Source organism: Amblyomma mixtum, chromosome 4 (genome assembly GCF_055824585.1).
Source record: "Amblyomma mixtum isolate Tamu chromosome 4, ASM5582458v1, whole genome shotgun sequence".
NCBI lineage: Eukaryota > Metazoa > Arthropoda > Arachnida > Ixodida > Ixodidae > Amblyomma > Amblyomma mixtum.
The window spans coordinates 95,050,644-95,071,889 of record NC_143015.1 but is presented as its reverse complement, the minus strand read 5'-3'; the positions used below and the strand labels follow the sequence as shown (position 1 = coordinate 95,071,889).

Here is a 21,246-nt window from a genome sequence, read left to right as displayed (position 1 = left end):
CATATATATGGCTGGTGGCTGCGAATGAGAAGCGGCAGATTTTAATGGTAAAGCATTGCTTGCGTCATGAGCGGCGTGGACAGGATATGTCACCACGGGCGGCGGACAGGAAGTGTGGATAGAGCGTGTCCTCATGAACTGCCAGTGGGGTTGTCATACGTGGCCGTTTAATTATACCACGGTGTAAGCGGTGTAACATAGACAGGTGGCTCCACAAACCCAGTTTATGTTTATCGACGCCAAGAGGACGCTCGGCAAGCTTCCAGCAGAATTCGCCTCCCCGAGTGCGTGATGGGTGATAATAGTTGCGTTCGTGAAGAGAATGATTTGGTGTGGAGACGCCGCCCTATTTGTCGTCAGCGCAAGCACTTAGGATGACTAATTGTAGAAATAAGTAAACTGTGGAAGTTTCGATTCACCATGTCGGATGCTGCCACCACGCGGCTCCACACATTAGTTGGCTGCAACCTCCAGAATGTTTCGTCAGTTCTTCGACCACCACGGTTCTTGCACCATGGCTTTGCACCATGCGCGAAGTAAGCTTCCAATGGATGCAAGAGCGATAATAGACGTTTTTAGCATACCAGAGACGTATCAGCACGCGTAGTGGGGGCGCCTGGCCCCATCCATATCACTGCGCATGCGCAGTAGGCATCCGGTAAACCGGCATACTCCTCCGCCATTACGTCCCCGGAGATGCTAAAAACGTCTAATAAGCGCTAGTTGATGTGTTCTTTTCGAACGAGGAACATTGTACTTTCGTCTCACAGAATTTTTACTCTTTCCCTGCGTGAACTTTACACTCTAAACAGAAAGGAGTAACAAGGGAGTAAAGTTGTCGTCTAGCGCACACCCTTTTTTAAAGAGTGTGTACTAGAGAGACAACTTTACTCCCTTTTTACTCCCTTTTATATATATATATATATATATATATATATATAGAAGAAGGGGTCACAACCTTGCAATTATCTTAATTTAATACCGACAGTTTCGGACGGAGGACCGTCCTTCCTCAGGGAAGGACGGACCCTGAGGAAGGACGGTCCTCCGTCCGAAACTGTCGGTATTAAATTAAGATAATTGCAAGGTTGTGACCCCTTCTTCTACAAGTCTTCCTGGCCCATTGAACGACAAGACCTCCTGCAACTATATATATATATATATATATATATATATATATATATATATATACATATATATATATATAGGTTGCGAGAGCATAAAGTACTTGACTGCTTACGAGAGTATATAGCGAAGTATATTCTCGTTAAAGGAAACATATTTATTGGACTCGACGTTTTGATCGAACAGTTAAAGTGCTGTCGTGTATTCGCAGGTGACGGAGATGCTGAAAGCTTACGGAGACGACAAGTGCGTCGTGTTCGACGATCTCGGCGAAGACTCGGAGTCGGCGAACATCACCGTATCCGGTCGAAGGCTGGTCTTCGGAAAGTTCGAACTCCTGCAGGCCGTGCACTCCGCTCTCCAGAGCCGCTACGGAGTTCCCTTCCCCGGCTAGGTCACGTGACACTTGTGGCGGGGTTGCCTCCGTCGCTCTTCCGGCCTGTTTGCATCACGGACGCTGCTGCGACGGAGCCCGGGCGTTCAGTGATGTGTTGGCGATAGGTCTATCCATACTGCCTGTCACACTGATCCCTTCGAGATATTCATTCACTGGCCAAAAACGGCGACAACTCCCGACAGGGGTCGCCACTTTCTCATATGAACTACAGAAAATTCTATCTTCAATTCTCTGAACGCAATCCCCACTAACATTATGAATTTCTCGTATCTTCAATTCTCTGAACACAATCCCCACTAACATTATGAATTTCTCGTCGTAATACTTTTTTTCTGGCAGCCAATTTTCTCCCCCAGATGTTTATTTTTTTTCTGGTTATTATCGTGCATAGATATGCATTTTTTAGTAGTGCTGATCCTGTAGTACGTTTTTGCTGAAGCCTTATTTCTGTTATCAGGAAGACCTGGAAATCAATAGTGCCGGGTCGGTTTCACCTGTAGTTGGACATTTCTGATGCATTTTAGCCATTTTCTGGTCAAGGTTGACCTCTCCTGAATTATTTCGGTCCCCTGTTGATCATATCATTCATGGGTCCTTTAACTTAAATATAATGTATAAGTACTTATCTTCATCCTTTACAGTGTTTCTGCCTAGCACAGTGTATTTTAGTGCAAACAATGTTCTATAAACATTGCATTACTGTTTTATGCGCTGTGCTGCTCTTTCCTGCTTTGGTATAAACGACATTAAATTACAAAAAAGGCAGCCATAGTCTTGAAACACATCCTGGCTATTTCATCTTTGAATCTTGTAATCTTCTAGAGTAGTTGAAGCACAATGCATCTTACCTATGAGAAAAAACTGAGAAGCTGTAAGCGGTGCTTTTGCATTCAGATAACTTAGTTTAGGTAAACTTCGGGATGAAAAAGCAGGAAATGTTCAGCTTAGCGGTCAGCATACTCATAGCACTTGCCTTCGCCGTTTTTTTAACAGCACAAGGATGTCAACCTATCAGTGTGCTACATGAATGACGCAAAAATTGGCAACGCTGTGCGCTCGTGTTTCGACGACGTCGCACCCTCTAACGGAACGTGAGCGGCAGAGATAAGTGCAAGAAGAAAGATTAATAGAGAGCCTAAGAACGTTCTTGCGGGCTAGTTGGTTCATCTGACAAAATGGCAAGGACAGGAGGTAAAGAAACGTGGGCCGTGATGCCGTATACATTTCTTTACCTCCGGTCCTCGTCCTTTTGCGCAGTTTCTAACCTTCCTCGTAAGAGATCCGAACATGGCCTCATTAAAAAGCGGAAAACTTAACTTTGTTGAGCGATCCGACGTTCAGGGCCCGTAGGCTTTAATCTCGATGAAACTAAGTGCTGCTTTCTTGCACTAGACAAAAATTAATCTGTCTGCTAAAGAGTAGCTGCAGTTGACAGTTCAGGTCAGGAGAAAAAGCGGTTTTTTCATTGGCCGTAAACTTTTTGATGATTATGAGCAGTCGCGCATTACAGTTAACGAGCAGAGTGGCTCAGTGGAGGAAAAATCTTATGCCTACGTAGGTCAGAGGAGTATCCACGCAGTGGCCGAGGCCATTACGGTTGTCAGTTTATTGGTTATCAAGTTTGTCTTATCGGTTTATTGGTTATCGTGTTTGCGTAGAAACTCGTGCCTTGAAAACTACCCCGTCAGTCTGCTGGTTGATGACTGTGCAGCGCAGGTTTGCAAAGGTAAGGGTCTTCTTATGATTCTGTGGCCATGTGTGCCAGCCAGGTGGGCTAGATGAGGCGTCGCGAGATGCCCAATGTCTATTGTCATTCTCCTGCACTTTTTTCTTTGCTGTATTTCTATGATTGTTGCGAGAAGCAATAAGCTTCTTCCTCCACAGCCGAACGCGCCGGGTTCGCAGAGGCACACTTCCAATAGGCATTGAAACTCCTCTGGACGTCATGGGGACGTTCAGGATGTCTTCAGGACGTCCAAGGGACGTTCAGTGCCCAATGGGAGCTGTCGGAGCCGTCAAGACACAGCTATGAAAACTACCGACGTAGAATCGGAACACCGGAAGTCTACAAGAGCGCGCCGTTCGAAGCGCTGAAGTGGAAGCGAAGGGCCGCCGCCGCAAAGATCCAGCCGTGTCAAACTTGGACGTTGCGGTTGGCTAGGCAGCTTTATTAGCATGATAAATGAGACTACCTTGATCAGACGAGAAGGAAACTTTTTTTGCGCGGAAAGGTCTACAAACGTCGCAAACGTTTTGAACTTTTGTAACAACTCTGGTCATGCGAATTCGTTTCGGCTTGTCCTTTGTATAGGTACGGTGGGGGTGGCTGCATGTTGAACACCGGCGTCGTAGCCTAATGAGCCATTTTCAGAAAGGATCGATGTTAATTCTTAAAACAGTTGACTAACCGTTGCTTTTGACGCGATATCGTTGAGAGGGGACGTTCGGAGGAAAAGCCATGTGCGCTGCCTCACTAATTCAGAATTAGTCGGCAGTCGTCTTGACGTCACACCCCAATTAACCAATGAGAGGGAGACTAAGCTCATCAGACGTCAAGGCAGATGACTCGTGGAAAGTTTCCACTGCTCTGTGTTTGGCTCGTCGAGTCATGTGACAAGGTGCGTGACGTGGCTGTCGGGCTAGGGAAGCGGCGAAAGAGCGCTTTCCAGTCGCGTCAGCTTTCGTTTAAGATGGCCGCCGTGCTTTCGACGAGTGCCGGAGTTCCGCTGAGTGGAAAGTCGGTTCCTTCTCCAAAAAGCCAAATGCAGCTGAAAAGCAACGGCGGTCCAGAGGTACGAAAGGGATAGGCTGAAGCAAAGCGGCGTAGACTACAGGAGGAGCGCATTTGCTTTTAAGAGAGTGGTTGAAGCGGAGAGTCTCAGGAGTCTGTTGCCAGAGGAAAATCGAGCTCGTGAGCGTACAGCGAATGCGGAGAATCGAAAGAAAGCGTTCGCCACGGCGACTTCTAACACTATCGCATTCGGCTTCCTAAGGGTTGGTTAGGAGTTCGGAAATTATTTTATTATTCCACTGTCGTTAAGCTCCACGCCTGCTGCACAGCTTCAAGAAGCATGGGTTCGTTAGGCCTCGTTGCGACACTTGTCAAACCACTTTGCGCTCACTCGCCGCCTCCAAGGATGCATATTGACCATTAAAAGAAATCTCCAGTGACCATGGGCGGATGAGATTATCAAGTTTGCGGGGATACGATGGTCGCAGCCGGCAAAGGATAGGATTAATTGTGGAGACAGGCAATTGCCCTGCAGTAGGCGTTGTCAATCTGCTCCTGATGATGATGACAACTTTTGGAACTGCACTCTAAACACAGATACGCCTATGTGGAAGCAAAAATGGAGTAAGAGAGGAGAGATTACTCCAGTTTTACTCCTTTAAGACTCTTCGTCTTATTTTCTGTCTGTTCCGAATTGATTGTGAACGCCGGCTATTTATGGCTATGCACGTGGATTTCGTCTGTCATCAAGCTGAACGCAGCGGCGCCAAGCTTGCGCCTGAGGCTCGGTGCGACACTTATAGTGAAGAGGTGAACTATGGAAGCAGCCTACAGGACATCTTCAAAAGGAAATCGCACCGATTTCAGTTTTGCGGTCAACTGATCGAACTGCGGGAAACATGGAAACATGCCGGCGCGGCCGGGTTCTGGGCATAACGATACACCTCCATCGTCGCCAATGTAGAGTTTGGGCCCGAGGAACGGAAACGAGGCTCGCTTGTCTAGTGGCAGCGTTGAACCATCTTTATTAGACGTGGGCACGGTTATTTATGCCATTAAAACACGTAGCACGACTGCCTATCCAATTGTCTAAGCTTTAAAAGACAAAACACAATCCACTGAAAAAAAGAACCTACAATTCAACATTACCTCCCTGGATCGCACCTATTCATGATGTACATTTTTTCCACGGACAGTAAGTGAGTGGAATGCGCTCACCTCGAGTACAGTGGAATGCCCGACGGTCCAGTCATTCTGCGGCATGCTTAACAGTATTGAAGCAAAATAGAATTACCATCGTGTCGTTATGCGCAATGCCTTGAGTGCTTCATATGCATGATTGTTTTCATTGTTTGTACATTTCGTTTCTTGCTCAAGTGACTGAGCATGCGTGGTTGTGTCATGCTGCTGTGTACACGCCTTGTTGTTATTGTCGCGGTTTACTTTTCCTTACTATTATTACTGCTGGATTTCGTCTCTTATTCTCACTTAAATTCTTGCGATGTTTTTTTTTGTTTTTTTTTGTTACGTTAGTTTTCTGATGTATTATTGATATGCCCACTCCTGCCTAAGGCCTCAAACTGAGGCTGGCAGTATCCTGTAAATAAATAAATAAACTTTATTTTAAACTTGGTTCAGCGCAAAAGACGAACACAGAGAAAGGAAACGACACACAGAGCGCTTCGTTTCCTTACTCTATGTTTGTCTTCTGCGCTGAACCGAGTTTCAACTATGTCCTACCAACTAGCCCAGCTCGAAGTTTTGATGATGTAGTTTGCTTCTTTGTTCTGTAGAGTGCCATGTTACTACCGGCCGACCTCTCCTCCTTTTCCTCTCATTAAAAATTCCTTTCTCTCTCTCTCTCTCTTTGTGCGAAACGCACGCTGTCGCAATTTGTGAAGTAGCATTCCCAACTTTTTTGGACCAAAATTTTCAACATTGAAATATTGTAATGCACTGTTATAGAAATATTGACGATAATTATCCATTCTTCCGATGCGTAGCGAAATCTTTCCCGTGTTTTTCCATCGCTCGCTTTACGTGGTTGAGAGTGCTATAAAAAAAAGAGTGGATAACGTTTTTGAGGTTAGAAAAAATCATCACCATTAGCCCGACTACGTCTACTGCAGGGCAGATGCCTCTCCCATTGCTCTCCGATTAACCCTGTCCATTGTTAGCGAAAACGTTAATAACAAAACAAAATGCATACCTGCCGAGGGAAGATCTGCGGATATAACAATTCTTATAGTGAACTCACAAAGTACTATGAAAAAAATTTTGTTAATAAACTATTTCCCGTGGAAAAATTCTTTTGTCCGGATTGTTGGGTATGTAACATGATGATCATAGTGATGTGGCAGTTCCACATTCCAGAGAATAGGCATCTGCCGCCACGAGAGGTGTGATGAAAGTAGTGGAAGAAGAATAGGGACTCCATAACTTGAAACCATTGACCATTTTCACCTCTCTCGTCGACGGTTCGCATTTCAGATAAAACAGTATTTGGAGCTCCCTCTTTCGAGGTTAGGACTCTCTTTGCCGCTACCAGTTCTGCTCCCGTTTGGTGCGAGCGCCACGGGAGTCTCGTTAAGCACTATTTGCGGCTACCTTCATGATTGCATCATTGCAACTGGTCGCTTACCCTGTTAACTCCATATAAAATTCCACCGCATGTCAAAAAGCCCTATTTTATTTTATTCCTGGTATATCTAATTTGATTGATTTATTTTTAAAATTCGACAATTGATACATATTTTTTAATTTGAATCATTCCACTATTCTACTTAGTTTCTTTCCCCCATCTATACCTCCTTGGCATTCACCACAGTACCTTGGCCGATCCCCCCGCGTGGGTATGTGCCATTTTCATGTGGAAAAGAAGTAGAAGAAGAACAGGGACTCCAGCTGAGGCGGGCAACAACGCGACATTCTCTTCCGTTCGGCTTCTCTCTACCTTGCTTTCTCGGTTGCGGTTTGCAGCCGGCGACAACGACAACCAGCGCTGGGCACGGGCCACTCGTGCTCCTTCATGACCAGTTTTTCGCACTGCAAAGAACTTAGGTGAGTACACCGTCTAGCACCACCCGCGCTCGCTCGGCTCCGTTGCTTCCGTACTCTGCTTCATGGCACAGAAGTGGCCGCAATAGAAGTGCCCTACACTCTTCCGTTTGAGTTATTCCCGTGCTTTTTTCAATCACACGCCCCCATTTGTGGGACGTATTAAGACCCTTCGTTTCTTTGTAACGCCCAGTTTCATCCCACTCTCTGCACTCCGAGTAGATTTCTTAAAGATTGGATTAAACACGATTTCTACCCCGAAAGTGCACCGCCAAGAAAGTACAGTGAAAAAGCTGAGGCTGGCGGGTGTCTTTTACTTATTTTAGAAAGGTGTTTGTAGTTCACTGCTGATGGTTTAATACAGCTTTCAACGCTTTGAGTGCGGGTAAGTTCGAAAAGAATAGTTTGGAAGCGACAGGCGAGAACACAGTGTCTGATGCGATCAGATATGTGCGTTATTGTATCGAGCGCTACCGACTCTACGGACATCCTGCTCCATCGCAGTAGAGCATTACAAATGGGCGCTGAGATCTTGAACATCTCCATGTGCAAAGGTAGGCAGGTTCAGTACAGATGCGAGGTGCTACTCGGGGATTGTAATGCGTTGATATAATAAATGTAATAAACGAGCAAAAAAATATATCTGGCTTGGTGCGCAGGCACTTTGTATAGGCCACCATTTATTGGCTTTTACAGTAGTATTAAGCAAGAAAGAGCTTTTAATGTTCTCGCCCAAACACACGCTAGAGAAAATTATTTTTTGGAGCAAAAGTAACCTGAAAAAAATCGAGGAATCAAGCTTTTTGGCCACTACCTCGATTTGATGCGAATTTGGACTCAAGAAATAGCAACCGATTTTTAATCGGTTGCTATTTCTTGCGGAATGTTTGCCATAATTAGGTCTGACGTTCGGAAGTAAGAGGTTATGTTGCTCTGAAAATCTAGTATTATTAGTATTAAACAGGTGTAGCGCAGTAAAGATAGGGATGTTAGTGCTATGTGCTGGGAGCGATAAATAAAAAGACTAGTTTCAGTTTGAATGAACAAAGGAGAGGTAAGATATTGACTCTCAGGTAAATAAGAGCACTGGATGCGATGTATGAACTGAATGTCATAATTCTAATAGATTGGGTTCGAAGACGACACAAAGAAGCAAGATGGCTATAGTAGGTGTTTCCCTGCGATGGTGAACAGTTATCAAGGTGGCTAGGAATGAGTGAATAACAAAGTCAACGACGAATATGTAGCTTAAGATTATGACGCATATACCAGAAGCAACTTTTTTGCTAATATGTTTAGTGTGGAGGATTAATTTTAGATGTGAATCAAGTGTCACACCAAAAATGTTACAGATATAGATGGTAGAATCATATGGTCATCTACGTACATGACAGCAACGGTGAGAAGTCGCTGGTGTTGTGATTGCATTATCATTAGCTTCGTTTTAATTTTGTTTATTTGTAAAAGACTGCTTATGTACCAGTCCATTAAATTTTCAAGATAAGCATTAATTTTTGATTTTAGGTCTCTTGGGTTATCCCTGTGAGCAACCTGGTCGCGGTGGAACGCAAAAATTAATGAATGATAGAGGGAGCTCAGGTGACCTGTTCACATCATCACAACCTGCTCATGGAATAAGAGCACTTGCTGCTGGGCTAGTTGGTTTTGGTTCATAATTAAATAGTTTTTAGGCGCAAAAAACAGACAAGACACATAGGTAGGTGACAGGACGAAGCGCCAACTTCCAACTGATTTTATTGCATGCATGAAACGTACTTATACAGCTTGTAAGCAAACAAGGAAGGGGAATGAGGGGCTCGTTGTAATTATGACAGAAGCCAACAGCCACAGAAACCAAGGGGCACAGGGGATTTTTTTTTATTAATTTATTTAGTTTGTGGTGTTGATCAATTTAGAATATTACTGAATATGTTATCGGTTAAAGCTAATTGATTAGAAAAGCAGAAGAAAAAACAACCACATGCCGCCGGTGGGATCCGAACCCACGACCTCCGAATTACGCGTCCGGTGCTCTACCTCTGAGCTATGGCGACGGCTGTCAAACCTTCTGCTTTCGGGGGTATTTATGTTTACAAGTAACCTAACCTTGAGACTGTTCATCAGCGCCACCCACGTTCATAAGCGGCGAACGTAGAACGTACTGAGTTACCGCAGGTGTGACGTAGAGACAGCTTGTCATCACTTATACAGCTTGTCGTCCCATGGAAGAAAGAAAAAGAAACAGGAGGAAAAGAAGCAAGAAATTCAGTAGAAGTATCAAAAATGGGGATTTCCAATGCTGTCACATTCTACTCTCAAGGTCCATTAAGTGTCCCCGAAATTTCTGTATTGCGGCCCCAAATTGGCTACATTCTCTTGAGATCCCACGTGCATTACAAAGCAAGCATGTTAAATTGTACCGAGTGCAAAGTGTTATCACCGGAAGTGGAATAGAGGTTGGTGATCGCCTCGACCTTCGCAGGCACCATGCGACCAGGCGACCAACAGCAGCTGCAGGGCGCGGGACCCATGGACCCTATGGATCCAAACATGATGCCGCTGGAAGACGTGCCATCCGAACATCTTATGTAAGTCCAGTGCTACTTCAACCGATAGATGTCCGCTGTTATCACGGACCTGAAAGGCAGCAGCTAAACTTTTATCCTACCTTTTTATTTAAAGGCTTCATGTTGCACGCTATTTGACGCCGCGACAACTAGTGATGGCGTAAATCAGTTCTTTCCTTGATGTTTTCTTAATCTAATCAGCAGTATAACAGCAAAATGAAATGAAATACCCGATTTATTCATTACAGATACAGTCAGGTTAAAAAAAATACGCAAATATAACGTGATCATTCTCGCAAATGCGCGAAAGTACCAAATTGAGAATAATGCAGATGGTGATGAATTTTTATGGCGCAAGGCCTTGTGGGGCCAAAGCCCTCCATGGCACAAGGTGGTTTCAATGAGAAGAATGCAGATGTGTGGCCACCATACCCAACAATTATGAACAAAAAATGAACAAGGGAGGGGAAAACCTCAGGTTGCTTGAGCCAACGTTCCGACAAGGGGACTTGTCTTCGTCGGACGAAGACAAGTCCTCTTGTCGAAACGTTGGCTCAAGCAACCTGAGGTTTTCGCCTCCCTTGTTCATTTTGTGATCGCCAAGGACCATCTACCACACCCTCTCTCTACCACCTAATTATGAACAAAGTCATTTTTGAACGGGAAAGAGTTTAAGAACGCATTTTTTTCGTATATTGTAAGGTTTCAATATAACAACCATTATATCCGCAGATCTTTCATCAGCAGGCTCACATTTTTTTTTGCTATTAGTGTTTTTTCTAGCATCAAAAGCGTTCTTCATTGGTTTTCTATGGCATTCTTAACTACTCGATGCGAGTGATGGAAAAACTTTAAAAGAAAGATTTTGCTACACATTGTAAGAATAGACCCTTACCTTCAATATTTTCATAACTAACTTATAATTTTCCAATATTCAAATTCTTTGTTCAAGAATGTTGGGTATGAACACACTTTCTACACCGCATCGTATGCTACCTGCTTGCGAGGTGTAAAGAACAGGTTTTCAATAATCTCCTCGTGTTCATTTTATGGTGGCCAGCAGACTGTCCAGTACTGTTCGTCCTGTCCCTTTTGCGCTTTGTATCATCTTGTCATGTACCAACTCGCCCACCAATCGATTCTTCCTACTAGAACAACTGGCTGGTGGGAACCCTGGCGGTAGCAAGTCCTCCGTCTTGCTCCTTGAGAGCGCAGATATCACAGTTTCAGAGCTCACAGCTTCCCCTATAGGCCCTGGTTAGGAGTGTTTCCTCCACGTCAGAAGAGCACGAAATTGCAGTACTGTTCAATACCACAGCTTGCGCTCTTTGCCGTTGCCCGCAGGGACTACGCTCTGGATCTCAACCCACACCGCAAGACCCTCGAGGTGTTCCTCATGATCACCATGCTCGTGACATGCCTCAGCGTGGGCGGCTACTGCATTCTGTCCTACCTCATTGTCGAGCATTTTTGTGAGCTCTTTTAACATACTCCTCATTCTGACTCTCGTAACGTTCAGTAAGGTATGGCCGCGTGATTTCTGATGTCGTGCCTGAAAAGTGCTTTGAAGCGAAAGCCTCACTACGGGACCTCGGACTTCAATCGCGGACCGTATAAATATGACCTTCAGCTGAGTTAGAGGTCAAACCATGAAAAAGAAATTGAATCAATATTCATGACTGGGAGTTGAACCCGTGGATGCGCGAACACATCTCCTTTAAGGGCCGCTCAGTGAGGCCGCGGGGCTATCGCCGCTTTTTTTTGTCTTTATTGCCTGTTTTGACAAATTACAACAGATCACAAACTTATGTTCTGCGCTGCACTCTCAAACATCAAGAGCGGACGTGTGTTTCACTCCCGTGATAAAATCAAAGCTGTTTCAGGGAACACAACTCTCCAAACAACAGGTAGCTCGCCTCGTGTTAAACTCCACCTCACTCTCGCGCTGTGCATTGGAGACCGTCGTCTTCAACAACTTCCATCTGCTCCGTGTCGTGGCACTGCCTGCTCACCGTCGTCTTCTACGCAGCACAAACCCATGCTTTCGCTCCGATTCGAAAGTAGTAAACATTCTCTGCAGTTTTTTTCAGTTTGCAAGCGGAGAGTTCGCAAACACACGTTTTACAAGCATCTGCACTCTATCACTTTGCATAATAGAGGCAGAGAAATTAAGGCAAATTTCGTGACTCTCGTGATGAGTCTACTGACCCTTAATTACAGGGATCAGCTGACGCAGTGATGCTCAATCGAGTCATCTTATCTCCTGAAGCGTGAGGACAGTTCGGAATGAAACCCGGTGAAAACTTAATGGGCAACTGCACTGGTTTTATGATTCGACGAGCTTGAAGAGACGGAATGTTTGAAACTTGCAGGTAAAGCGCGTGAAGTCCTTTCGGGCTAGCATTTGAAATGGTAACGTAATCACCGAATAAAATCACGACCGGCTCCCAAGCTTCTCTGCAGCGCAGAGTGCCAAGTGGGAGACGCATGATGACGTCATCAACGCTGCCGGTACATTTCCAATGCACAAACGCTTCCTTCGAAGGAGGAACACCGGCGCCACCGAAGGCAAAACCCGCCAATTGTTCTTTCGCGGTATCCAACGAAGCTCTGAGGGAAAGCCTGATATTATTTCGTCGGTTACAACATCATTTTTAATGGCAGCGCAAAATAACTTCGCATGCTTAATCTGTAGCCTGTATTGATCTTGGTCTTTATATATCGCGGAATTCTGAAAAAAAAGTGGTAGAGAGTTGCCCTTGAATGACCATGGACCCGCTAGTTCAACAACATGAGTGCAAATCAGCTTGGTCTAGTTTGAAAACAATGCGTGCAGATGGCGCCAGTAGTGAGAAAATCCTACATTGTCCCGTGCAGTTGCTGCGGGTGGCCTGTTTAAAGTCGTGGAAACCAGGCTAGAGATTTGTGCGGACGAAGCTTGCGGCGAATATGGTGAGTACAGCCACTTTATGCGACCGCCCCCAAGATCAACAGTAGCGTCTCGCTGTGTAAAGAAGCCGTTTGTTTAGGAATATCGATATTTTAACTGAGTCCATAGTTTCAATTTTGGCTTACCCAGATTCCAAGAGAAAGCAAGCGCAGCAGGGGTCGGCAGAAAGTTAGGTGGGCGTATGCGAATGGGCGCAGTCAGGCTGAAGGTGATGATGATGACATGGAGGTTTCAGAATAATCTAACTGACTCTGTTTACGGACGGAATCCTGCGACAGAATCGAATGAATGCCATGTCATTCGAAAAAAATTGCGAGGAGACTTTGGCCAATAATGTGTTTAGAGGCGAAAGCGGAGAACACTATGCCATGACGACTTCCGGTGGATGTGACGTCACACCGTTCCCGTGGCTATATCGATACCCAAATTATACATCTTTGGGGGTCTTAGGTGTTAATTACGCTTAATTAAAAAATTTTTCATCTAATCTGACAGAAATCGGACGTCTTTCCGACTTTTCTGTTGACAATTTTCGCTATGCCGTGACGACTTCCGGTGGATGTGACGTCACACTGTACCCGTGGCTATATTGATACCCAAATTATACATCTTTCTGGGATCTTAAGTGTTAATTACGCTTAATTACATTTTTCTATCTAATTTGACACAAATCTGATGTTTTCCCGACCATTCTGTGGTAATTTCCACTATGACGTGACGACTTCCGGTGGATGTGACGTCACACCGTTCCCGTGGCTATATCGACGTCCGCGTTATTTCGACGCAATTTTGCGATTTTCACCTATAATTAACTAATTAATCTAGAGTCATCAAAGTTGGCTTTTGGGTTCATTGTTTCCTCCTTTATCTGAAGCAACATTGGTTTCGTTCTGTCTTTTTTAGTTCCCGAGTTAACACGTGTTAAACGCTGGCAAAGTTGTGACACCCTCTGCTAACAGACGACAGTATGAGCCATTAAAGGCTTTCGCCTCAATATTATGGACTAGTTTGTCTGCAGTTGCTATCCATGGCTGAGCAACAATCCTGCTCTTCTCGTAGAGCATCGGACCATGGGCTTCGTGAACTGGTCGGCTGACCCGTGCAGAGACTACTTCAACTTCGCATGCGTGGGTTTCATGAAGGAGGCCGTGGACCTCAACTTCGCCAGCTACGAGCCATACCACGAGACTATCGCCCTAGAGTACGACATCATCGTGGACCTTCTTTTTCACAGTACGCACGTCTGAAGTACTGCTTTTAGGATATTGAGCTCGGCTTAATGCCAACAACTCTGCGAGCATCTATATCTTTACAACCACATGTGAAATGGAAATGTTTTCGGCCGAATGCAGTCACTTATTTGTTGCTCTCTCAGTGCGTAACTAAAACGCGTTGCAAGCGAAGAGGTTAAGGGCTGAATGAAAAGTGGCCCGGTGTAAGAGGAGCCCCACTTGGAGGATCGAGACTAAATTCGACATTCTCTAGCTGATTAGTGAGTTCTCGCTTGCAAAAAATTTTTTCGACAGTCTATAGATTGTCTATACGACTTCAGTATATAAATTCTATGGACCGTCCATAGACAAATCCTTGGCAACAGTTTATACACAGTCTATAGAACAGCCTATTTGCAATAGAAATGCTATATAGTCTGTAGACAATATATAGATTTATGGCCACGCACTTTATTAGTAGACTTTTGTCTACAGACATTCTTTAGAGTGTGAATAGACAAACATGAATATAGGGAGGCAATAGAGTCTATAAGAAGTCTATAGACTCTCTATAGACCATTTATATAAGGGCTGACACCGCACACCACAGGGGCTTTTTATTACGAAAGCATTAAAAGCTCATCGGGAAAAAAATGTGTCGTTCGTCGTAAAATTCACCAATTTCGTGAAGCAAGTGATATCATCGAGCGGATAATTCCCATAATAAGGCAGACTTGGTGGGTCTTTTTTTTAAAACCCAAGCTGCTCTGGAGTGACAATTTTATTTTGTTTACGAAATCGGTAGGATCAAATGTCCTTTTACCTTCTAGAAAACTTGGAGGAATGAATCAATAGAAAGCGCAGAAAACAAGTTTACCGCTACGGGAATATTTTTAGACTTGCGTAAAGCGTTTGATACTCTGGACCTTTTAATGGATAATTCCCATTGGCTGTATTGAAGTTACGTCACCAGACCTGGAGTGACGTGCCTTTCGGTAAAGGCATCAACAGCTTGTTATGCTATCGCATGGCTTAGTGTCCCTGTGAATTTTTACGTTTAGCCTCTATCGAGATTTGGCTACAGCGCCCAAGACTCTATCCCGGAACCTTGGACTCAGCTGCCGAGAATTGTGGCCACGGAGGTCGCGCACTATTTCTTGTAATGTCCGTAAGGGCTGCTTGTCAAGTTCTTTGTGACTGTTGGAAGAGCTGCTTGGTGACCTTTACTGTACTAGCAATTTATTATTAAAAAAAAGAGAAATAAAGCGAAGCCTGTAAATGGTAAATTGTGGATTTAAGGTTCTGACAACACAAGTGAATTTCGGGGGACGGCGTAGTGAAGGACTCCTGATTAATTTAAACCACCCAGGTTTATTTAGCGTGCACTCACAACGCGCAGCCCACCGACGTTTTTGTGCTCCGCCTCCATACCGACTGTTGCGCAAATCAGAGAAAATCGAAGAAAAATTCTCTCGGCTTAACCGCGCGTTTGTTCGGGCTCAAATTTCGCACAGAGGTTGCATTTAGTGGTCAGTTTTGTTTTATACTACATTTAGGTGGGGTACTTGCCTGATTCGGGCAGAATTATTTGGAAATCCCTATCGTCTGTGGCGACGGAGAACCAAAATCGAAAGACTTCGCAGCAATGGTATGCGTGGCGCCATCTCGCAGCCATCGGAGAAACGAGCTCTCCACTAGCACAGCTGGGTTTCTCCGGTGGGTACGAGATGGCGCTACAGGTACCATTGCTGCGATGTCTTTCAGTTTTGGATCGTCGTCGCCACATACGATGGGGATTTCCAAAAAATTCTGACTGAATCAGGCAAGTACCCCACCTAAATGTAGTATAAAACAAAACTGACTACCAAATGCAACCTCTGTGCGAAATTTGAGCCCAAACAAACGCGCGGTTAAGCCGAGAGAATTTTTTTTAGATTTTCTCTGATTTACGCAACACACGATAGTAATGCGCCCACGAAGGCTAAAATCTGATGCCGAAACTTTGGGATCTACAGCCGAACGCCAAAGCCACTGAGCCATCATGGCGGGTGCAATATGTAAACTCTAGAATAAAAGCCTTCGGGGAAGTATACACTATGACTGAAGAGAGATAGAGAGATAGCTTATTGAAAGGTACCATTAAGAGCTGGGGATATCTTTCGCAAGGGTGGCCAATAGCCAGATGGACCATCAGCTGATCCCAGGATAGCCAGGTACATCACGTTTCGGGAGAGGTGAATGGGTAATGAAATGGTGACAGGGCAGAAGATAAAAGATTATATTTGAATAGCGGTAGTTGTGGAGAGCAGAGAATGCTTCAGGTTGGCATAAGGTTCGAGGAAATCGGGGGCATGCAAGGGACGGTCGAAGACGCTAGAAGAATTGGTAGGCGGGAGTATGAAGTGTATTGCTGGTGAGACATTTGGCAGGAAGACCACGAAGAGATTCTCTGATGATGTCATGTCGAAGGTTTTTCTGCGTGCTTATAATGGAGATTAGCGCCCCACCTTATTGAATAAGGTCAGAGGATCCCAGGCTCCCAGTGATGAAGTTCCTGAGTGAGGCGATGGACTACCTCATTACCTGGGATCCCCCCTTGACCAGGAGTCCACCACAGTGTGACTGCCTAAAGACGAAGTTTGGTGAGAATCTTTTCTTGATCACCTTTGAGTTACGCAGGAATGCGACCCTTAATGCGTCTCTTCTCTGGCAGTAGGAAGGTAGTCCGTGTTACTAGATTTACAAAATAGGGAAACAGAACAACGTGAATAACAACAAGCCAGTTTCAAACCTACCAGTTTTGTCTAAGGTAACAGGAAATGCGATTGCACAAATATTCATGAACAAAATAAACTTGCCGCTTCATAGCAATTTGGGCTTCAAAAAGATAGATCTACCGAGTCTGTCTTACTGTTGATAAAAAAGAAATGATTACAAAACGCAGAAAACAAGTCCAGCGTTATGGAATTATTTTTAGATTTGCCAAAATTGTTTGATATTCTCAACAATTAATTGCTCCGGCCGGCACGGTGCCTGAATGGGTATGGCACTCGGCGATTTACCCGAAAGACGTGGGTTCGATCCCGGCCACGGCGGCCATATTTCGATGGAGGCGAAATTCTAGAGGCCCGTGTACTGTGCTATGTCAGTCCACGTTAAAGAACTCCAGGTGGTAGAAATATCCGGAGTCGTTCACTACGGCGTCCCTCATAGCCTGAGTCGCTTTGGGACGTTAAACCCCCAGAAACTCCTAAACCATGAACGTCGTAATCGACGACTGAATTTCGTGCTTCTCCTCAAAGCACCTGAGGAGCGCGGGGAAGTTCAGTGTGACATCACGTTTAAACCTTTTTATCGTCACGTTAAACACGTGGGACGTTAAACGTCCATGAACAAAACTGCTAAACTAAAAAAAATTGCAGCACTATGTGATAAAATGTGTGCCTTTATACTTAAGTAGTTACCTTGATAACAGATTTCACTATACGGTGGTAGACGGCCTTCAATCTTATATGGACAGGATGCGTACTGGGGTATCCCAAGGTTCAATTCTAGGTTCTCTTTTATCTTCAATTTGTGTAAACGCCATAACTATCATGCCTATACACAGAATACCTGATTTCGTGTGCTGACAACAGCAACGGTCTTTTTTTTTCAAGACAGAATCTGCAATATGCACAAGATAGAGCTAATTAATTCTGGTTTGTGAAACTCTCAGACTGGCTTAAATACAACAGATTTGAACGAAACGATAATAGCACAAAAAACACGTACTCTTGAGATCTAAAATAAAACTGTGTCAGGCATCTCTTCACTCCACATTTAAGGTCATTTTCTTAGTCGTGAAAGGACGTTAAAATTTGAACGCGTATCTTTAGAGGAACATTACTATAGTGCGATCATTTAGATTACTTAAGCAGTAAGATGTCCAAGTCTATCGGCTTTTTAAATATTCTTTAGAATGGCGCTGCTTTTCTTTGTTTTCTATTTCTCTTGAACGTGCAGATGCTCCGGACGATTGGCCCAAGGAATTCGCCAACCAGCACGAAAACATTAGGATTGCGTACTCCTTCTGCCGCACTGATGAAGGTGAGATGGGCTAACGAGTGCACTGCACGTCAACTTTCCGGCAGGTATTTGCTAATAAGTTAGCGTTTGCAGCGTACGTTTTGTTCCCAAAATGCTCTTCTTATTAAACTCCCGACTTCAGTATTACAGACGTTTTGTTACTCAAATGTTTCCGCGTAGACGGGTGCATACGGAATTATCGAAACACGTAGTTCACATGGTATGAATAAATTGGCTGTGGCTTAGCTCTGCTATTCTAGGATATAGGTAGCGTGAGGTGAGGGCGAGGTTTCCACATCTCGGTGGACACCTGAACCAGAAGGAAGGCGCATAACTGACCTCTTGGAACGGTGGACACCTCAACTGTCCTTTATGCTAAGTGGCGGAAGTGACAGGTGTGCGCTGCATGCGTCGGCATTGACAACGTTGTGCCAGAAACGCGGCGCTGAAGCCATAGGCCGTCGGCGTTCGTTGCGTTCACTGGCGTTGGAGTTGACCACGGTTTACACTCCGGTCATACTGAGGAAAGGAAGTGCGCATAACTGGCTTCCTGGGTCAGTGGACGCCTGAATCGGGCTTATAGGTACATGGGGTGATGAGAGAGATGTGGGCTGCAGGCATTGACAAGGTTGTGCCAGAAACGCGGCGCTGAAGCCATGGGCCGTCTGCTTTCATTATGTTCATTGGCGTTGGCGTTGTCAACGTTTTACACACCGCTCATTAAGGAAAGGAAGGCGAACGCGCGCGCGCGGCGACGCACGACAGCTGTGCGTAGTGACGTCATTTGCTTCTCGCGCATGCGCAGCATGGCTCTCCAGGAGCCACGCGAAACTGCTCAACCTCGGCCAGTGTAGCTTACGCTACAAAATCAACGAAATTCTAATACTCTCAGCAAGCTTTCTGAACGATTCCCACGCGCTTTCCGCGTAGTCTTCGTGTCACGAGCACACTTCACTCTGCGCTAAAACATATTTCGACCTTCCAGCGCACGTTGTGCGTAAATTACGCATTTCACATTTTCTCTGTGAGTATGCTGAAACGTGCGCATTGGTATAGAATTCAACGCCAGGCACGCAGAAAATTAGAGCAATTTTGGGAATCCCCATAAAAGAAATTTCACTTCGATGACAGTTCCTTAACACCGTGTATATCTGATGTCACAGCCACTACGCTTTGCAAAACGTCGGCGTACTGCTGACGTTAGCGTACGTACGTGAGTCAGAATTGTGATAACACTGGACGTACCACGTACCTTTTTAAGGTGATCAGGGTTACCTGCATCTCAGCTCTATAACAAGCTACAGTCTCACGCTTTTGAGCGAATAACTGTTTAGTAGCTTCGGTGGCGGTTAATCGCACGTTAGGAAATAGTTCGTTTGTTACTTTGCATAAGATTGAAAGACAGAGCTGATATTATGCACTGTTTTTGACATTTTTTAGCGATTCAGGTCTTGTGAGTCCTCCTGTGATTGGGAGCTTTTTTAAAGCGATGTATCCTTTTAAACCTCACCTAGAATTCCCGATGTGTCTGGCTCCGTAACGGCACTCGCTCATCCAGGGCGCGGCCAGTCGGTTTGCCGCCGCGGGCCCGCTGAGCGGCTTATATCACAACAATGATTTTGTAGCGAAAGCTACATTGGCCACGAACTTGCGACTTTGCTGTGGCGGTGCTCCGGGGAGGCACAGAGACCGACCTTGAGCCGTTGCCTAGCAACCGCCGTAACTGGCGGACGCAGCGCGCTCGCCGCGCCATCTGGCATGACGTCACACCGCGCGCCTCGTCGCGGAGCAGCCGCCGCCGTTTGGTATGACGTCACACCGCTTGCATCGTCGTTGCGCTCGCCAGCTGTGTCGCATGCCTGATAAGATGTCGCCTATGCCTTAGATATCGCTATGTATATCCTGGCATAGCCGAGCTAAACCACGGCCAACTTTCTTACGGTCTAACGAATAAGAACCTGCTTGGCATAGAGCATGACTTTCGGAAGCTATAGCTCCAGACAAAACCTTGGTCGTGCTCTTATCAGCGTAAATGTAGCTATCATGCTGTACCCTAATGTTCGATAAAAGGGAACGTTTATTAAAGATCCAAAAGGCGCCCGGTAGAATCAGAGCCAACCACATCTGCGTATACTAACTTTCATAAGCAAACTACCGGCCTTACTTCTGGGAAACTGCAGGCACCAACTCTCGGCGACAGAGGGATATTTTGTGAAGAAAGTTTAAGGCACTGTTGGACGGCACGTGAGCTGCGCCATGTGTGATGTTGTAGACAGTGTGAAAATTAAGTACCATTAAGTTTGTCGCATGACCAATTAAGCAATGATTGACATGACCCAATGACTATATAATGGATGAAATTACCTGTATTATTACGTCTCGTGGCAGATTACAATGTGTCATGCCTTAATATCAATAATATGTTATTTCATATCATGTGGACGACGAAAGCGAGATATCAAGAGCGAGGTAAGCTCGAAATATCTGAAAAATCAATAATGGAGTTTTAAATTTATAGAGCGGAATTTCGTTGGAAGAATAGTTTTTGTAATAGGTTACGACCATTGGCGACAGTTTATATTTTTTTAACGCAAGTTCTAAACTGCTGAAGGCCGAATAGTGCAATTTTAGTTTATACACCAGAATTTCACTACACTCTCGGGAGGCAAGGCGGCGCAAAATACGAATCAGCGCTGTATTAGTAGCGTGTAACTTATGCCAGTCGTTCATGACTGTTTTGAAATGGCTTGACAACAATGTTTTACAGGTTTAAAGTTTTTTGAAACTTTGAAACCATTAACTTGTACACGTGCTTAAAATCAGCCTTTATCCTCAGCTAATCTAGAGTGCGGTTCTAATGTATTTCCTTCGTGTGGATTTCTGTGTCTGCCTTAGTGCACGTTGACTGTTAAATCGGACTCACTCTCATCCTTGTTCGGTTTTCACTCTGTTCCAGACGTACATATCGACCTCGTCCGTGAGCTCTTCGGCGCGATATCCCTAAGTGCCGACAACCTCGTCGGCACGCTCGAGCCGAAGTACCCCATATACCCTTTCTTCACTATGATCCTGACGAATGCTACCTGCTATGTGAGTGCATTCGTTTCCCGCTCCCCGTTACTTGCGGTGTGCGATGAACT

The 21,246-nt window shown here is 45.0% G+C and overlaps 2 protein-coding genes across 2 annotated transcripts in view; both read left to right on the top strand.

The window, feature by feature from the left end:
* The window catches only part of LOC149347482 (uncharacterized), a 19,104-nt gene extending 17,369 nt beyond the window's left edge, over window positions 1-1,735 (top strand). Inside the window, exon 7 of the mRNA XM_089585587.1 lies at window positions 1,337-1,735. Within this exon, the coding sequence (XP_089441713.1) occupies window positions 1,337-1,519 (183 nt within the window). The 3' untranslated portion in view covers window positions 1,520-1,735. The remainder of the gene's footprint in view (window positions 1-1,336) is intronic.
* An 8,062-nt stretch (window positions 1,736-9,797) lies between these two features.
* The window catches only part of LOC149347481 (uncharacterized), a 76,546-nt gene continuing 65,097 nt past the window's right edge, over window positions 9,798-21,246 (top strand). Inside the window, exons 1-6 of the mRNA XM_089541586.1 lie at window positions 9,798-9,898; window positions 11,222-11,349; window positions 12,755-12,829; window positions 13,887-14,060; window positions 18,044-18,127; window positions 21,063-21,196. Of these exons, the coding sequence (XP_089397712.1) occupies window positions 9,798-9,898; window positions 11,222-11,349; window positions 12,755-12,829; window positions 13,887-14,060; window positions 18,044-18,127; window positions 21,063-21,196 (696 nt within the window). The remainder of the gene's footprint in view (window positions 9,899-11,221; window positions 11,350-12,754; window positions 12,830-13,886; window positions 14,061-18,043; window positions 18,128-21,062; window positions 21,197-21,246) is intronic.